Genomic DNA, 21,053 nt, shown 5'->3' with positions numbered 1-21,053 from the left:
AGACTTTGTTTTCTCTTATGTGTACATATACTGTATATATATTGTGTGTTTCATTCATATTTCTGTAGCCCATGTTTTGAATCAGTAGCCTGTTAGATTATCTTGTTGTATACAAAAATAACAAACAGTCCAATAATTTTAACCGACCACGTTAGTTAAATAGACTTTGTTTTCTCTTATGTGTACATATACTGTATATATATTGTGTGTTTCATTCATATTTCTGTAGCCCATGTTTTGAATCAGTAGCCTAACAAGAATTTTAGGAATGATCCCCCCAAAAAATGCATCAAAAGATTGCGATCTTGCCCAGGGGCCACAATATTTTTGAACGGCCCCTAAATCGAGTTTTCGTATTTTTTACGGGATAAGCACATCATACTGAGTGAAATGATAGTTTGGGTTTGGCTACGCTACACTATATGTTGTTCTTCAGATATAAGGCCTACAAGAAAATTTTTGACTGAAATATATTGGATCTTTTGATCCAAAAATGTAAATTACATAAAAATAACTGTGGTACAACAATGGAACTCTAATTGTGTAAATATTTAATGATGCAGAAATTACGCCTCACATTCGTTTATTACATTTGTTATGAAGAACTATTACACTACAGCACACATATTAGGTTGTATAATAATTAAATGTCCTTTATTCATTTTGTAAATTTAGTATTCTTTATTTCACATTAATGTTTCCTTTCAGTACAATCGTGGCATGTCCAGCCACTTCTACTCTTCCACTCTCTGCCATCTTTACTAGGAGCTCCCCGCCTCGTTTTGAACATTGTCGAGCTGTAAAATAATAATAATAATAATAATAATAATAATAATAATAATAATAATAATAATAATAATAATAATAATAATAATAATAATAATAATAATAATAATAATAATAATAATAATAAATAAATAAATAAATAAATAAATAAATAAATAAATAAATAAATAACTCTATGGCCTATGGAACCCGGAGGTTCAATGCCGCGTTCACAAAAGCTCTCCACTGACTTCTATTCTTAGTTAACTGAATCCAGTTTTTACTTTGTATTCCAATTTCTGCGAGATCCATCTTAATATTGTCCTCCCATCTGCGCCTAGGTCTTCCTAATGGTCGTTTTCCGATTGGTCTTCCAGTCAAGACTTTGAAAGCGTTTCTACTTTCTTCCATTCTAGCTACATGACCCGCCCACCTAAGCCTCCTAGACTTGACGACCCTAACAATGTTGGGTAGACCATATAAATTATGTAGTTCCTCGTTATGAAGCTTCCGCCATTCCCCATCCGCCAAATAAATAAATAAATAAACAATATACAAATACTCTAATTTGACACAAAATTTTTGTAATACTAGCTTTGTTCATAACCTTAAAGCTGCTTAAGGGTCTTCACTACAGCGAAATTAAACTACCGCTAATTTTAGAGTTTTTATATAATATCTTCAAAACAAATAAAAATATTTGAAAAGCAGAAACGTAGTGAACTAGACAATACGATTTTGAATGTGATACCTTTACCACAATTCACCTATCTGCTTTTGGTATACCGCTATTTACATAACCCGCAAAAAATGCTAAATCTGTCTACGGTTGCAAATCGAAAGCAGATAGATGAGTTGTGATAACGGTATCAGATGAAAAATCGTATTGTCTAGTTCACTACGTTTCTGCTTTTCAAATATTTTTATTTGTTTTGAAGATATTATATAAAAAGTTTAAAATTAGCGGTAGTTTAATTTCGCTGTAGTGAAGACCCTTAAGCAGCTTTAAGGTTATGAACAAAGCTAGTATTACAAAAATTTTGTGTCAAATTAGAGTATTTGTATATTGTTTATTTATTTATTTATTATTAATTTAATAAACAATTTAATCATTCACGGCCTCTTAATTTGATATCATTCACGGCCTCTACGACTGCAATTCAGGTCACATGAGACCTGTTCTGAAGGCGAAAGGTGTCCAACACCCTGTTAATCTAGATGATGCACTTTTTTTCAGGTGTTCCCATTAAATTGATAAACGTATACGCGTATATATAATGGGCCATTCAGCAGTCAGGCTTTATATGCATATGCATGCAGATACACACACACACACACACACACACACACACACACACACACACACACACACACACAGATAACTAGTCATTAATGCTCTCAATGAAATTTAGAAAATTCGGTGCCTGTCTATATATGTGTGTGGGTACCTCGGATGTTAAAGGTATATTTTTTTTTATTTCGGTAATAAATGCATAAATAACAAGTTACATTAGCATTTCACTAAAAGCACAACAACTAATGAATGAAAGTTTATAATGTCTAAAAGAACATTTTTTGACTTCTTAGAACCTACTTTAGATTTATGAGCTTAAGTTAGACCCTTTCTAGGTCATTATTTTATTCATTTATTTATTTCATGTTTTAAGAAGTAGTATAGCATACAAAGGCAAAGCTGGAGCCTCGTGACCTCCTACAGGAATCATTTCCTTCAACCCGACACATGTATACTTCATGAGCGTCATTTCAGACTTCTGTTGAGGGGGGCAAGAGCACCACCGACATAAGATTTTCACCTTCTGTACTAGTATATTAGTAGACAATCCATTAGAGTATATGTATTCCTCAAACTCTTGGGGGGGGGGCATTTTCCCTCTACTGCCCTCCCTAAATGACGCTCCTGGCTATACTTATTAACTAGTACAGCGATTTTACTTACTCTGCAACTCAAAAAATCAAATAGCAACATTCTAGCTGTCGATTATTTTCCATCCAGGTCAACGAGGTTCTTCCAAAGCTTAAAAGAAAATGTCTGATGCCAGTGTTGCCTCAATTGATTGCATGAACTCAGTATGACTTATGGATTTGATGAGAATTAATAGAGTTGGTTTGCCATTTGGTTGAAAATTGCCTCAGTGAGATCGGAAGAAAGTTGCTGAGTTATTTCTGTTAGATTAGCCACTGCAGGCAGATTATTGTGACAAGTAAGGTTCAAAGCTGGCAGTTCATATACTTTTAAAATCTCTCACAATGCCTTCTCCATCGTGATGGGGACAATGATGGTGCTTTTAAAGAGGGGTTTTGTAATATATTGAAGGTTTTGAGGTACATAATACTATCAAGAGAAAGCCAGATGACTTGAAAATAAGGAAAAATTTCGATCTTTGACTTACATTCTATCATTAGCCCTAAACCTATTATGGTCCTATTACAATAAGTTCAAGGCAGAAATAAAAATTCTATGCAATGGTTCATTTTATTCTGTGGATGAGTTTCTTAATAAATAACATAAACAATAGTTCTAGGATAACTAATTAAACTGTTTTACTTAGTCATTCACGTAAACAATATCTTCATGTGTTGTAATCAATTAACTATATATAATATACTGTATGAACATAATACCTACCTACTAATCATGTTAATAATGTTTTCTGACATACTCTACATGAAGGGGCAATTTGAAGATGTATTTCGTACACTTACCGCAATAAATAAATACATTAAACATTTATACAATACTACCTTATTAATATAAAGTATTGAAGCAGATAAATATTTCTAAATCATTCTAGTATCTTTTGATATTATGACTACATGTTATCTCTTAAGATAAACTCTCTCTTAGAAATAACTGAGCTTCGGCAGAAGAATAGAAAACCGTTGCTAAGTGTGAAATTTCAGTTGAATTGTTTGACAAAAAAATAAAATAAAATAAAAATAAAATAAAAATAAAGTAAATAAATAAAATAAAATAAAATAAATAAAAAACAAAAAAAAAGTGTTTTTGGCTAGCTATCAGACATCAAACTTAATGCGCTTTATTTACTTACTTTTTTTTTCAGCCTTAGCTCTAAATTCATGATTTCGTCAAAATATACAAAATATTTAAATGCAATACTTTAGAGATACTATACATTCAAGTGATGGAACATCATAACAATAATCCAAAAGTAGTGCATATACATGTAATTTACAATAATATATGCAATTTTTAAACATACATTCCCATTTAATTACAACAGTTCTACACAAAGTAATACACAGAGAAATATCTGGTTGAAGGGACTCTTCGTTGTATAACAGGTGAATTTGTATAACAGGTGAACTTAATCTGAATTTTTAAACTGAAAATTTGGAATTTGTTTCACAATTGGAAGTTTACTTATATAGCTTTACTCTTATGTGACGCACGACTTTTGAGTTTTTGTTAATCTTAAGTTGTGTATATCAATGTGATTCGTGATACTATTGTTTTGTTGGCGTAAGTCCGAATTTAGTGGAAAATTTCGTTTATTCGTGTTAATGAAGTTGTTTCGAGAATACTTACACAACAATGGCAATATACTTAGTCGTTAATAGAGTGGTCTGCTATGTACATGAAGGAAATTTATAACATTGTTCGTATCTTTTGCATTGTTAATATTTTTGTCGCATTCTGTAAGTGTTACTCTAGAATGATTCTGTAAGGTATTCATATCTGGATCAAGCCAATGTATATGGTTGTAATGTCTGCAAAGCTAGGATCTTACTCGTTTTACGTATAAGGTGTTTCGTTTATAATTTTCTCAACAGATCATTTACACATTCATCCCTGGTATAACTTAGAATCCATTCTCAATCCTAAAATTTGACAAGCATTACATACTGTACCTGTATGAGCCCCCTATCTAAGTGAATTTGACATATATTTAACGTTATAGTTCTGGACTTGTTTTCCATCATCGAAATTTATTATCGCTACATTTATACTGAGCTAGTTCACGTTTACTCATTTCGTAAGTTTAGCTGTCGTGTTATGTAATATACGTTCTTCGGAGCAAGATTTATTTGAGATTTCAACCAGAATGCTTAATTATCATTGAAAAGGACGCTTTTATTGGGGATAATATGTATAAGCACTCAGATCATTAACATATATAAAAATAATAAGAAAACCTAAAATTGATTCTTGGACACCGTGTTTAATGTACCTTATTTGTCACTTGGTTGTTTCTATTTCAACCTTTTGCATGTGGTCAATTAAGCAGGATTGGAACCATAAATAAGTATGCCTCTAATTTCATAATTATGTACAATCTAATATATACCGTAGAATTTCGTGATTAACTAAGTCAAATGATTTTGTGAAATCCAAAGAAATTTAATATATTTTATTTCTATTTTCTCCAGCTTTGTATATTTTACTTAGAAAAGCAACTACGGCATTGTTAATTTATTTACATTTCCCAAAAATAATGACTACTTGTGAAGTGATTTTTTTAAAAGAAAGGTTACTAATCAGTAGTTACACAAAACTTCTAAACTTTTGGAAAAATAGATTTTATGGATCAGATAAAAAAATAATTATACCTCGTGTTATTCAGTTGCTTGTTTGATTTTTAAACTTATTTGCCAGGATGTAGTTCATTTTTTAAGAGAGAAGCCTAATTGCAAATAGTGCCTAATAGTATCAATAAAATTCCTATATTTCTTGTTAGTCATTTTCTAACATCATTCCACTTTTTTATAAAAATATATAGATAAATAGATATTAAAAGTACTTTACATGTGTTTTGAGAAACTTTATTATCCATTCATTTATAAAACACATTTGTGAGTTCTTGATTATAGACGTAGTTTGCTCATTGCTGGACAATCGTTCGAAAGGTATAAAAACAACTGTAGACACGTATAAGATAATGCATTTTTTTTGTCATATTCTACAGACATTGAACTTTGCAACAAAATTAAAAAAATCCAAATATTTCCAAATAACGTATGACATTTATTTGATTCAAAGATATTATCTGTTAGAAGTTGTTTCAAACACAAGATAACGCCTTGAATGGTGTGAATGTTCTTACTGTCCCCTTTCTGATAAAAATAGTACATCGACTTCTAGTTGATTGATTGATTCATTTATTAAACTTCCAAACTATGCTATGCAGAAATGCTGGAAGTCTTATAGAATGGCTATGACCATCCGTCTGTCGACAGATATCAGAGCAAAAATGTTAAGAGATATCGAGAAGCGATTTTTTGCAATCGATTCAACGTACCAAAAATAGGGTCCATTGCCTTCGCTAACCTTCCATTAGAATCAGAAACGGCAGAAATCAACCGTTCCTGGTTTCAACATTAATCGCCATAGAAAAAAAAAATGGTAATAGATAGCCACAAACGGTTTCTTGCAATCGATTCAGCGTTTGAAGAGAATATATCATTACCACCCACAACACTCTAGCAAAACCGGAATTGGTTGAAATTTACTAGTATTTCCGGTTTCAATACTTATTTCTAATGGAGCAAAAACGGTTAGAGAAAAGGGAATTTTTGACACGAGTTCAGGGTCTCAAGAATGAGTTTTGTCTAGACTTTTATCTACCTGTTCAAACCAGAAGGGATGAAAATCTACAATTTTCGATTGCAACAGTGATCGCATAATGAATATGACGGCAATAGATAGCGACAAGGAGTTTTTTAAAACATAAATTCAGTACAGCAATAATATGTTTCACCTCTGGTTTTATTCATCCATTCAATCGGAAGTGATAGATATCCACTAGAACTTCCGGTTCCAATTTTAAATCTCATAGAGCAAAAACGTTGAGAGGTAACAAGTAATGGTTTTTTGGTATGGATTCAGCATCTCAGGAACACGTTCTACCTTTGATCTTATTCCTTTATTGCAACCAGTATTTATAGATATACTATTTCAAGTTTGATTATTGAATACGCATAGTTTGGAAGGCAACCGTAGCTTCATACTATGAAACGAAGCACACTTGTTTCTTTATCCTACTAGCAAAGATATAGATATCGTTTTTGAATTCTTTATAATAAAAAAAAAACTATTTGCGCCTATATAGAATGCCACAGTGATCTGATTTTATTTTCAATTGCTAATGACAAAGCCAAAAATCTTTTTAATGAAACAAACAATACACAAATTCAAGAAAGAAATCACGAGTAAAGAATCTGTTGTGTTTCATAATATCTAATTCTTTTATACATTTTGTAGTATTTATAGTATTTGTGAAAAAGAAATATATTCCTTACCCAAATGAAAGAGAATTATCTTTATGCAATAAACTTAAATTATACTCATTTTTTCTCCCCAAAATTACATAGATCGTTCAAAAAATCATTGTAGCTTTGGAAAATTCAAGATTACTAATAAAACTCCAACTGACCAAAGCAGTATATATATTTTAAGATTATATATTTGTGTCAAGGGGAAATAGGAAAGAAATTAGGACAAAGGATAAAGCAACATAAGGATGATGCTAGACTAAAAAGAGAGAACAACGCAATATAAACACATTGAAGAAACAGGATATGAGATAGATTGGGAAGGAATAAAAGGATTAGAAAGGGAGAAAAGGAGTGTGATAAGAAAGTGAGAAGAATCCTAGTGGATTAAGAAATACGGAAAGGAGAAGTTGATGAATTGGTCTAGTGGACTTGTAATACATGAATTATGGGAAAAGATGATAGACAAAATAAAAAGAAAGAATTAAAAGGATCAATACGAGCTGTTGGAGCAGGTGTACTACGGAGAACAGCAGATGGGCAATAACGAATACAAAGTGTAAGTGACAAACAACTAATTGAGGGTTTCATAACAGCTGCGCAAAAAGAGAAAGTGACTACAGTATCAAAAATTTACTTTTTGAGCCAATTACAAGTTTACGTTTACAGTAATTAAAAATCTACTTTTTAGAGCCAATTAGAAGTTTACGTTTTGTAAAGAGGAAGTGAGCGTGTCTTGCATCCAGATTATATATAAGCTGTCAAAATTGGATATTTCTCTCATAATGTGTGAGGAAGGCTATGTTACATAGCCGAAACTGTAACACAAATAGATAATCCTAAAATATATATATACTGCTTTGACACAAATATATAATGTTAAAATATATATATTGCTTTGGTCAGTTGGAGCTTTATTAGTAAAAAAGTAATATTCAAAGTCGAATTTTCGTTGACAACTGTCAGAATTTTCAAGATAGCAACAGAATTTTGGTAAAAACAGAAATATGGAAATTATGTATTTACATTCATAAACAAAAAAGAAAACATTGCCACTAACTACAGAAGAAGAAGAAAAAAGATTTAAAATGCATATTCTGCGGAGAACGAGATGTTTTTAATAACTTACAAAGAGTGAAAAAGCGATTTGATTGGACGGGGACTCGAACCCGGGTCGCGTCCCAGAAAAGCCAAATATTCTCTCACTCCTGTAGTTGGTGCTCTCCACTCAAATCACATGGCTTGTACCACAGCCTAGCTGCTGTGCGTGGACAGTCCAGTACGGTATCCATATATTGAGAAAACCTTTCTGACGGTTGTGATTTCATATATTAATTAGAGGAGGAAACAACCGATTTGAGTTTATTTTTACACACCAAATCCTCTGTAGGTATGAATTCAATAACTTACAAGGAGTGAAAAAGCGATTTGACTGGACCGGAACTCGAACCCGGGATCTCCGGCATACCAAATTCTATAGAGATGTTTTTATTTATGAGTGTAAACATGTAATTTCGAAACTCCCCATCCCTACCAGAATACTACCCTTTACCTAAATCTTGAAAATGCTAAAAGTTGTCACAAAAATTCGTCGTTCAATATATAATTTTTGGAACGTTCTATAGAATTTTGGGGGAGTAAATATGAGTACATTTAAATTATTGAAAATATTTGCTCTTCAAACGGTTTACATTATAGTAGATATGTTTACACATTTAGTTATTCATACATACAACTATTGAAAACGGAAAGAGTAGATTCTTCTTTATCTGTCCTGTATTCAAGTGGTGATAGTAATCTATTTAACATATCGTAAACAAGAGTCTGCTACTTCTTTACTCTAATGGTCAATATGATTCGAAATTTCTTCATAGAAAATTACAGTTTCTACAAAATGCAACAGCGTCTGTTCTAAACATAACTTTCTAATTCACGTCAATTTTTTGATGTATGTTTTACACACACACCATGAGAGGCCCTGATAAGTGAGTTTCCTACAATGAATAACATAATGCTCATTATGAAAATATTCTTCTGCAAGGTCCTTTCAGAAAAGCTTATTCAGGTAAAAATAGCGAAATGTATCTCTCTCACGACAATCAGTTGGAGGTTCATGAGTGGAGAAAGTTTTGTATTATAATCAGCATTTGGAAGAAGTTAAAGCAATGTCAAATGATCTACCAAATTTTGTACGATGAGCAACGCAAAAATAGTATTGCCAAATTTGCACTAGTTGCCTACTAGTACTTCTGGTGATAGATCAAGTTTCTTTATCTAAGGTTATCTTCAAAGAGAAGAAGCGCAGTTTGGTTGTAGATAACATGTTTAAAATTGTTGTTATGCATTTTGTAGCGAGTTATATACAACTCGTGATATTTTATATCAAGAAGCTACTATTGCTAACAGCATAAGCAGTATAATATTAATTCTAGGATAACTTCGAAAATGAAAATTAGCTTTAAATATTAAAGTAGTTCCATTATATGTTCTACAGTTTTTCGCAAAATATATCTAATCAACACTTTCGAAAAGAGTTTTGAACTTATTTTAATATTTTTAGAACCTATTTGAGAGTTTCCACCTTTATTAGAACTTAAAAGCATGATTTGAGTAACAGAGATAGCGTCAGTGTGAAAGTTGTGTGTGTGTGTGATATGCGAAGGATTCTGAATTTTTACAACGCTTCTAACATGAATGTGTTTATTATTTATCCATTATCATATTATTTTAACCATTTAACTATTTAATACTTAAACAAAATAAAAAAAGTTTTACGAATGAAGATGGAACCTGAAGGACGATAAAGATCTTCAAGAAAAGCTTCAACTTAATAACATTATCTATTATTAACAATTTTAATGTTAAATAATTAACTTGTGACAATTTGTTATAAACATAAGACCAGAAATATAAACATTTAAACTAATATAAATGAATGTAAACATTTATTACATATAATGGTTTGATAAGATATATCTAAGTGTATTAATTATACTATTATATACTAAGGAACAATTAACAAGATTAATATACACATGAAACTGAGGAAGACTATGGACAATAGAAAAATACAAATCTTAAAACATCAGTAACTGTTGGTAGGCGACTTGGACATACATGTCTGCAACCTTGTATTAAGCCTGTATGAGTAAAATAAAATGAGAAACAAGATTTTCAAATGAAATTTAAAAAAATGGACTGAGCAAACGAACAGAATAGAGTTTTACGTGGTCTCAATTGTTAAGCATCAAACTTAACAGTAAAAAAATGTGGTTGCTTCTCGGATACCTTGAGTAAAGTGGTAGTTAGCGCCCTGGCAAGGTAGACCGGAGACCAAGGTTTGGTTTCCGTCCAGTCGCACTTTTTAATTTTTTAATTTTTATCAAATTTGTATCTATAGAGGATACAATGGGGGGATCCGTTCTTTTGTCCATTTCTCTCAGATAATACAAAATTTTTAAACTCCAAAAATCAGAGGCTTAGTAATATTGCAACAAATAGAAGCTAACTTTGTTCTCTTTTTTAAAACCCTTTCTTTAATCCAATGTATCAGAATATCTTCTATGAGTGTGAGTAGAGAGCCTTCAAAAATAGTCATGTTTTTCGAACGACTGTACAAGACTTTTCATTGTCCACTTTTCAGTTGACTATAGTAAAATTTCTTTCAGTTCACTATAGTAAAATTCCATGCTTGTTCAAACAAGTTCATAACTTTGACACACTCACTCACTATATTGTTACAGTAATGTACATGCATAACTTAAAACACCATTCATATAATATTCTGAAAACTGTAGTATTTACATGTGGTAGAATGAACATCCTAATTACCATGTACATACTTGATATCTCCTATTTTATGGCTTCAGAGTTCAGTAAGATGCATAAGTCAATATTATGTATATCTTTTGCTACCTCATAACATTTTGTATGTATATTAGTAACAACTGTAATGCTTACATAAGCATATTCTCGCGTTTTGTAAGAAAATGAAACAGGCAAATAAATTAAATTATATTATTTCTATATGAATTAATAAAGTTTGAAGCATTCATTAATAATTTTAAAACTCTGCGTTTATATATGTGCTCAGTTTTCTGTTTGTTTGACTTTTATTATATTCTCTTAGTACAATAAGCAGAAAGAAAAGAAAAAATCGAAAAAGAAAGTTTATACTGCTAATAAAGATTGCTGGGATGTCTTAATTCCATTTTCTAATATTTTACATTAAGAATCTCGCATCCTTAAAAGTATTATTTACTGACAATTAGAGGATAAAGAAAATTCACTTTTGAAATAATTTAATTAACATCCCATGTTGTTAGTTGGGTTGGGCTTATATTCTAACTCATTAACCTTAAAATATTGAACTAAAATTGCATAACATTAATAGTAAAATGATTCTCCAAACACTAATTTAAAAAATTAAAATATTTATTGAACTCAGAGCTGATACTCGCCACTAAACTTTGTTACGTTTATATTTTAATGAATTACATAATATTTTGTGTCAGAAGAAATCTCAGAAAGATTTCTTCTGAGCATTTGCAAAATTTCAGTGTAAATATGACCACTGATTGAGATCTTAAAATTCTCAAATTTTCCAAATTTATTATTCAGTTCCTGTGTGTTATATAGAGCTCAAAAGGCATGCCTCAAAAGTTATTTTTCTAAACAAAGCAGTAAATTTCTTGCCCTTTTATTTTCTTCCTTTAATATTTCCTGAAACGTTTTGGGTTAGCACAACTGAAATAAATGCCGAATATTGAAAATAAAATACTCCACTAAACATTTCTTTTATACAGCAGATTTTATGTTGCGAGTGAGTTCAAAAATATGAATGATTTTGTTATAAAACGCATAAACTTGCGGAGAAGCTCAAGTAAAGCTTATATATATTAAGGAATAGTAAGAGATATATCCTTTGAATCATCGTCCGACGCCGTTGTGGACTAGGACATTTTACCTTTTGAATCTGAAGCCACTTTTCGTGTGCTGAAGTTTTGTCTCCACACTGGAAAACATCTCATAAACTTTCTATTACTTACAAGAACTTTGTAAATTTTATAGGACACTATTTTTATAATAAGACGGTGAAGGGTTTGCAGGCCTTTTGTTAAACTCTACCAAACAAAATATTGCAATATATATATATATATATATATGTAACAGTTACTTCTGAATCATGTGAGCGCACTCCTGCATAGAATCAATGCACATTGTTAATTTATTCGTACTTACTCAACATTATGTCCTTTTTAAGCTCCTTTGACCAGTATGGTGTAAGTAGTGAATGAGATGAACCTGAAACAAATTTCAATTAGGAAACATTATATTATTATTATTATTATTATTATTATTATTATTATTATTATTATTATTATTATTATTATTATTATTATTATTATTATTATTATTATTATTATTGTTGTTGTTGTTATAATAAAAATAAAGATTTAATTAAATCAATTTCTTGTTTCTTTTCCTCCAGAATAAAAGGAGTGAAAGAAACACACATACAGAGGAGAGAGAAATTTCAAACTTCCGCTGCTTGACATTCATGGCCCTCTTCCAAATGATATCATAGATAGACAAATAAATATATAGTGCAAGAGATATTCAGAGAGGTTATTTTCTACCTACTTCTTAGTTTCCCCTTACACTTGTCACGCACCGGAAAGCGTAGAAGGTGAAAAAAGAAGGGACAGGAATTTTAGTTGGTTGAGTAGAGTTTAACGTCCCTTTTCAGGGCCTAGGCTATATGAGGTGAGACTCACTGTTTTAAGTAGGGGCCGCGGTGGCTCAGTGGTAGATTGTTTATCTCTGGTGCTTGGGGTCCCGGGTTCGATCCCAGCCCCGCCAAGTGAACTTTGTGGTGGACAAACACCGTGTGCATGGGTTTCCTCGGGGTTCTCTCGTTTCCCCCACTTTCTTCATTCCACTATTTCATTCATTACTTATCATCACTATCTCCTTTAGCCTAACCGGCATAATCGTGAGAAATAAAACTCAAAGATTTCATTTCATTTCATTTTTCACTGTTTTAAGTTAGATCTAAACCACTGCTTGGGTTTGTATTCGAGACAAGCTGAGACGAGACAAGCACCTCTGCCGGGAAGCGAATCCAGGACTACACAAGTTAGCCCAAGGTCATGAAGAAGAGAAAGAAGTGAATCATAGAAGGTAATGTGTCATCAAGTCATGGATGGAACAAATGAAAAAGAAATAATATGAAGTATTAGAGAAATAAATTTTTCTTCTTCTCCTTCCACTTTTTCTTTTTATTTCATCTTTAGCTTTTAAATATATATATTTGTGAAACGTATAATCTTTGTGAGTTAGTAACACTGATTATTCATGCATTGTGATCGTTTTGTTAATACTGTATTCAGATAGTAGTACGCAAGGCGCTGTGACACGGAATGTGCAATACGCCAGACGTATGTGATGAAAATTGAAAGACTTATCCTATTTTGAAAAATGAAATCTTTCAATTTAACGTCCCACGATTATGCTCCTTAGGCTAAGGGAGACAATGATTGAGGCAAATGAGTGATAATGAAAGGATTGGTAGAATGAGAAAGTGGGAGGAAACGGGAGTATCCCAAGAAAACCCACGGACATGATGTTGTCACATAGTAACTTACTTGGCGGGCATCGAACCAAGAACTCACGCATCAGAGGTAAGCGCTCTGCCACTGAACCACCGTGCCCCTCTTTCCTGTTTTTAAAAAGGATAAATAATAGGTGCGCAGTTAGTTGAAGAAAGTGTATCCAAGGTTGTAAGTGTGTTCTGGCAAACCAAACCTCTTGGCAAGACATTAGCAAGGAAGATGAATAATGGACTGAAACCAAATCTAGTGAAAGGGATTGCCGAACGTTGTCAAACACACACACACAAATGGAGCTAACGTGACAATTGACTGCAGAACTCAATCAGCATCTAAAAAAGCATTTTTCTACAATCTTATAATAATGAGTGAGCATAAGAGAAGAAAGATAGCAAAACAAAAATTGAAATAAGCGATATGAAAGAATGTTTCAGAAAGAAAATAAAATAAATTATTCAATTATGCTTTCTCATTGAATATATTAATTTGATTAGTTGCCAACTCCTATCGGTAAAAATTAATTCTATAACTTCTATTTTGTTTCTAATCATTTTATTGTGCGTTAATGTCTTGATTCTTGTTTTCTTTTGATGGCCAAATGTATAGCATGATGGTTAAGTAATTTATGTTGTTGTTGCAGTATGCATTTTTATTTGTTTATTCTTAATTTGTATCGGTGTATAGTTTTGTAATCCATTTTGACATTTAAAGAAATAAAGAAATAACCTTCTCATCACTCTTAAACTTTGTATCACTTGGCGTCTGTATATGTGTATGTGCGTGCGTGATCTTCTACAACATTGCACTTATTAGCCCCCTCGATGGTATTTTCTGGGTACTTGATTTCTTGATTTCTATTATGTTATAAGTGTCTCTAATGCCAGTCTGTCTCGAAGTTTGCTTTACGCTACAATAGCTATAGCCTATTTTTATATCAACATAAATTTTCAAAATCATGCTAATACATGAAAGTATCTCAAGAGTACAGACTGCAGAGTACATAGTTCGATTGTAACTCGTAAGCTTTGGGACACATTAAGCATTCTCTCACACAATATAGGCTTTCTTGGGAGTACTTTTATTTTGTTCTACGTCCCATCAATTGAATAAAAGTTCTTTTTTGACAGGACTTTCATTACTTAATTTTGCATTTAAATACGAAATAGTCTGAATATATGCCTCAAAATTGCCATTTTGTGATTTATATACGCTGATAGGCAAGAAGGATATAACTTATTTTCTAATTACTTTGAAATCTTTAAATTATTGAATCTTCATTATATTAAAGTAGAAGTTCATGACATGACAATTATGATCATATCAATAACTTGTTTTCTGTATTCCATTCTAGACTATAATGATACAGCATAATCTGTTACATATCAGTGACTAAATTTCCTTGAGTTCCGCTCTAACTTTAAGTCTATATAATAGAACATGCTGACTTAGATGTAGAGTGTTCGTGCATAGTGCGCAGGATTCTTGGTTCATTCAAAGCCATTAAATTTGTGCTGGACAACATGACGTCTGTGTTTTTTTGAGAAGGGCTTTCCCCTTTCCTCTCACTCTCTTGTTTTCACGAATTCTTCAATTATACTTCACTTGCATTTATCACAAAACCATTTACATCTAATATGATTCCTTTGCACTTATCATTAATCCCTTTTATTCTATTACAATTAACATACACATCACTAAGCCAGTTACTTCTAATTCACTTGCATCATTTCATTATAGTTAATTGTCATTTACCATTAATATTTTTCCTTTTATTATAATTCACTTGCACTCATTGGTGTAAGAAGCGGGATGTCCCGGCTCAAGCCTTCCTCGCTGGTTTAGTAGTATCGAAAAGGATTTTACTTACAGGCAGTGGGTTCCATTTGTGATTCCTGACGTTACGATGTTTTTATTTATTTATTTATTTATAATTTATTACAATCATCGTTTAAAATGTTATGTGAATTTAATGCATATATACATAGTCCAGGACCATAGGACATCTCCGTTATGAGTAAAAATACGAATAAGAGTTACGCACTAAACTTTCTCGCTCAAATTCCTTAAACTAAATCATATTGTGCTGCAGTAATTTATAAAACAATAGCAGCAAAATTATAAGGGGTTTTCGGAAAACTTTGCCCAAAGAAAACTTACATTCAAAAGTAAACTACCCTTGTAGATATTTCCATAATAACATGATTTATACAATTTAGAGTTAATGAAATATTTGTAAATAAAATAAAAAAACTGTATGTTAAAAAAATCTTGTAGATATTTTCATGGAAATTATATATGCACATTACAGGAATATTAATGAAACACTTATTTTTGAAATATGACCAAAATTCTTTTAGTCGTTTTCGATAAAATAGTCTGAAAAGAAACTCATCCGAAGAGTAAACTATCCCTTGTAAATTTATTCTTAATTAGTAATTTATGCAACACTATAGAGTTACTAACGAAATATTTATTTATCAAAGATGAACAATATCATCTGAGTCATTTTTGAGAAAATTGTCCGAAAATAAAACTCATTTCACTGAATAAACGACCAATCGTAGATATTTTCAGAACAATTGAGTTATGGCATATTATCAGGTTATTGATAAAATATTTATTTATGAAATATGAACAAAATTGTCTTCGTCAAGTTTAAGAAAATAGTCCGAAGAAAACTCACTCCCAAGAATAAACTATCCTTCGTATACTTTTTCGGGACCAATGAGTTACAGCATATTGTTAGGTCATTAATAAAATACTATTTACGAAATATGAACAAAATCGTCTGAGTCTTTTTGAGGAAATCGTCCGTAAAACTCACCCCTTCCTGATTTTCCCAGAAATATGACTTATACCACACTATAGTGTTGTTATTGAAAAATTGATTTATGAAGTATAAGTAAAAATCGCTAGAGCCGTTTTTTGAGAAAATCGCTAATTTTCATCCTTCAGTAAACTACCCTTAATTTTAGAGGTAGAAGGGAAATTCGAAAAAAAATCCTCTGGAGAATCACATAAAAACATTATGTTTAAAATTTGGTCTCGATACGTTAAATGGTCGTCAGGACGAACGAACGAACAGACAGACAGATGTCGAAAACTCACTTTTTCGGTATCTATAGGCCATGAAATCTTGTAAATCCGTTGAAATCTCGAATTTAATTTCTTTCATGATGTCTAAATTTTCTTTCTTCCTTTCATCGCTCGAAAGTAAATAAATAAATGGAAAGAGAGAAATGTTGTTAGAAAAGGTGGTTTTCAGCCTAAAATGATGGAATTTTTCCAATTGTACCAGCCGTTCGGGCTCTACAGTTGTAATATGACCAATGCTGCCAGTTCAACGGGCTGTCCCTTGGGTTCTTACCACATCCACAATATAAAATTGTTGGGGAATTGATTCGAGGTGTTCTAGATTCCCTAACACAACGATGTGCATGTTTCTCATGTCATTTTTGTATGTCCTTACGTTGCGTTCGACCAGCCTGGTGAATGAACGTTCCATTTTCATTTAACATTGGGTGCATTACCAGTGTGGAGCCATTAGAAAAATTCTACCATTTTAGATTGAAAATCATATATTTCCAACAATTTTCCTCTACTTCCACTTTTTCGCATCGCACTTAGATAGCCTATAGCTCGGGACTTTTGTTACACCAGATAAATATATATATATATATATATATATATATATATATATATATATATATATATACAATATATATATATATACAATATATATATATATATATATATATATATAGAGAGAGAGAGAGAGAGAGAGAGAAAGAGAGTATATATACCACATACGCTACCCGTACTCGAATTTCATTACTGTTTGTTTTGCCGCATACTGTATTATAATCCACTAGTATTTACAATTAATTCCTTAACCTGCAGCGCATAACTGCTGAAAGTAAAATTAAAGTTTGCACTTCATTTCTCAAATGCCTAGTGTAATAATATAACTATAATTTCCATTATTCTAACGGGATTTTCTTGTATTTAATCGGAATTTAAAACGTCACAAAATAGTCTCATATACGCCACTGACTGGATGTTTTTAGTGTTCTTTCCAACTTCAAAATGGCACCAGAAAATAATATACATACCAGTGACTGGGTCTTCTGGATTTCCATCCCAAGGTCCAAAGTATCGTGAAATGAAATCATAAAATCCTTCACTATCACGACATGTTACAATTACACCAGTCAATGTGTCCAACTGATTCAACCTCATCATGTCATCAAAGGCTGGCTTAAACTTAACAAATTCTTGTCTGCAAAGTGGAAAATCAACAATGAAGCAAATAAATAAATATTATCTTGTTTAGGTAATTACTTAATTTTGATGATAATTGATAATAAAATTGTATTGGCAACTTTCCTCTTATATTTTAAACTATTGCATCTCAATAAGTATTGTAAATTTCTCTTTCTTTTGTTTCCTTAAACAAGCTAATAGTAAAATAGACAATACAATTATGTACAGTAACTCAGAGGTGTGTTCTGTGCTTCCTGTAAATTAATTTAAACCATGTTAATAATGTCAAGGAACCTTTACTGAAAATCAAGTATCTATATGAAGAACCATAAACATATTTTATACTTATTTGCAAAGTAATCAGCGAATATTGTATGTTCTTCTTATAAACTAATCTAGAGAATTTTGGGTTTCCAAAACAATTGTGTCCTTCATTGCTTTTGCTCGTGTTTACTTTGTTTCATGTTCTTACCTTTCCTAAACAACGAATTAATGTGTACTAAAACAGTTACAGTACTTCTGAGCAGCTTTAAATGGTCTTTCCGATACTTAGCAATAATCCATTCCGTAAGCATAACCTACAACATACTTGTTTCCATGTGCTGTGGGATAATGTTGCCACAATTTTTTTTTCTTTCTTTAAGACGCGTGAACACTATGTTTTTGCTTTAAGAAAAAATATTGAAGATCAAAGAACTTATAAAACCGTAGTGTCATTCCCAAATTATGTGATTTGTGTAACGAGAAAACGAAGTAAGAAAATATTACGTAAAGTAATGATTATTAATATACTTTAAATCTTTACTAAGATGTCAGAACCTAATAAGATTTTTTAAAGATCTGTAATTATTTTATTTGAAAATTTTAAGGTGAGAAGTAGCTTTAACCACGAAAACTCTTACTATATACACGATGAAAGCTGAATTCTGTTCTTAATAGAAACTTGTCAGGAAAGATGTATATTTCTTCCTACCAGGCTTTGTTTCCCTAACTTTCTCTCAGTTCTATCAAATCATATTAAAATATTAGGAAGTCTTATCAAGCAACTTCGCCTCTATGACATTCGTATATTCCTCTTGTCATAGGCTAATGGTAACGCATAAATATAATAGAGTTTACTAACATATGGTAAGGCAAAATATCACATGTTATCTTAGCTGGATGCAAATTTTACTACGGGCGGTGAACACTATAAAACAGCACTAAATTAAAGCTTTCAATAAATGTAAGTTTTTCAAATTAGTGCTTATAGATTTCTACGGGTTTTGTATCATGATAATAATCGGTAGGAACATCACTCATTTTCTTATGTATTTTATATTAGGTCTAAGCGCCTTCAGACACTACCATACATAATCGCACACTAAACAGAATCGCACACTACCATACATAATCACAATCCTTTCCTCTTTGATTATATGGAGTTTCAATTGTGCAATTGCCAGAATCTTCGGACTGTTTCTTCAGTCGCCAAATGTTACTATCATCTTTAGTTTCGTCTAGGAACACATTGTTGGGAGCAGTAGGATCCATTAAAAAAAAAAAAAAAAAGATAACAGTACTTAGACGTAACAGTAATACTTCGTGTAGTATAGAATTTTGCATAGTATGGATATGTAATATTCCATACTATGGAGTAGACGACGTAATATTCTGATGAAATTGGAAATTTATAGTCAGTTACAGATGTCTTTACACACATAATTTGAGCTAGTGTTCTTGCTGTAAGTGACACTCCTTTCTTGTAGCACTTATACACTATACTTCGCTGTAAATCGAGAATGAAATCGTCTATTTTACCGAATGGCAACTGCTTTTTATTCATATGTCGCTTCATTGCAGTGTTCGTAGTTTGAGGGTCGTAGGCAAATTCAGAAGAAAAAGGGATTTTTTTCATGAAAATCCAGGGAAATTCATGCGCTGACTGATTGACCAAAATAAATGCTTAAAATTTTTCTTTGTTCTTCAGAAATAAACCAATAAAATAGCAATAGTGTGTGTCTATCTGTTCAAAGTAGCATAATTTGCACCTAATGTTGGCTGGGTGTATTTGTGTATATTTTTTGTTAAAAAAAAGTTAAGAAAAAGTAAAAAAATAAAAGTAAAAAACAAATGTGATTGGCCCTTCTTTAGTATAGGTATCATATACCTAGGTAATATCTGTCATAGGAATCGGAAACACAAAAACTAGGAAAATTCGAGAAGAAAAGGGAAAATTTTGTATCGTTGGAGGGAAATTTTCTTAAAGTTGGTTTAAAGGAACAAGTTTTGCCGATAGATGGCACTACAGTCTTCGTATCTCTCCCACGTATTTTTTACCTTTCAAGAAAATTGACTATTTCTCTTACAAATTTCAACGTACATATTTCAAATTTTTAGAAAAAGAACTTCATAATCTATCGAAGGCAATAATCCGTACCGATTTTTTATTTAGAATTTTCTTCATTGTTGAAATGCCTTGGTTGTTGAAAAAGATATCCAATACTTTTAGCAGTGGAACTGTTTCAACAATGAAGAAAATTCTAAATAAAAAATCGACAGGGATTGTTCCCTTTAATAGGTTATGAAGTTCCTTCTCTAAAAAAAAATGAAGTCTCTAGGTTGAAATTTGTGAGAGAAATTGTAAATCTTCGTGAATAGTAAAAAAAAAACACAAGGGAGAGATACGAAAACTGTAGTGACATCTATCGGCAAAACTTGTCCCTTTACACTAACCTTAAGGAAACCTACGAACACTGCTTCATTGGAGTTCAATAAATATCAGGATCGGGGATTTAAAAAATATATTTTGTTGTTGTTAGTTCGATCGTACTTGTGTGTGAGATTAGTTCACATACGTACATACATTTGTGCTTGACAAAACTCGCCGTTTTGAACAATTTAACATAAGAATCTTGGTACGTTTGGCACTATAAGTGTGGTTTTCTTTCTCGGTTTTGCTACAAGCACACGATCATCCTGGTTCTTAGTTGAATTTCCTTTGATCAAAAAAAGCCATGTTATGTATCTTCTGATACCGAATGATTTAACCAAAGCCGAGAAAGGCTGGAATTTAGAAAACAATGGGACACATAAGTTACCTTACACAAATTGCCGAGGGAAAATAGAGAGCTCGATTGACAACTATTGACAACTTATAGATAAAATAGTCCAGATCTATCT

The 21,053-nt window shown here is 31.6% G+C and overlaps 1 protein-coding gene across 2 annotated transcripts in view; it reads right to left on the bottom strand.

Annotated features, from left to right (window-relative positions):
* Window positions 1-452: 452 nt before the first annotated feature.
* The window catches only part of LOC145686428 (phenazine biosynthesis-like domain-containing protein 1), a 51,964-nt gene continuing 31,363 nt past the window's right edge, over window positions 453-21,053 (bottom strand). For both annotated transcript variants that reach the window (XM_081759724.1, XM_081759725.1), the window contains exons 5-7: window positions 17,741-17,907; window positions 12,259-12,321; window positions 453-797 (exon numbers count right to left, since the gene is read on the bottom strand). In XM_081759724.1, the coding sequence (XP_081615850.1) occupies window positions 682-797; window positions 12,259-12,321; window positions 17,741-17,907 (346 nt within the window). In that variant the 3' untranslated portion in view covers window positions 453-681. The remainder of the gene's footprint in view (window positions 798-12,258; window positions 12,322-17,740; window positions 17,908-21,053) is intronic.

Source organism: Thermobia domestica, chromosome 5 (assembly GCF_964235325.1).
Source record: "Thermobia domestica chromosome 5, izTheDome1.hap1.1, whole genome shotgun sequence".
NCBI classification, from domain to species: Eukaryota; Metazoa; Arthropoda; class Insecta; order Zygentoma; family Lepismatidae; genus Thermobia; species Thermobia domestica.
Note: the sequence above shows the minus strand (reverse complement) of the source record. Positions and strands in the feature narration are given on the sequence as shown.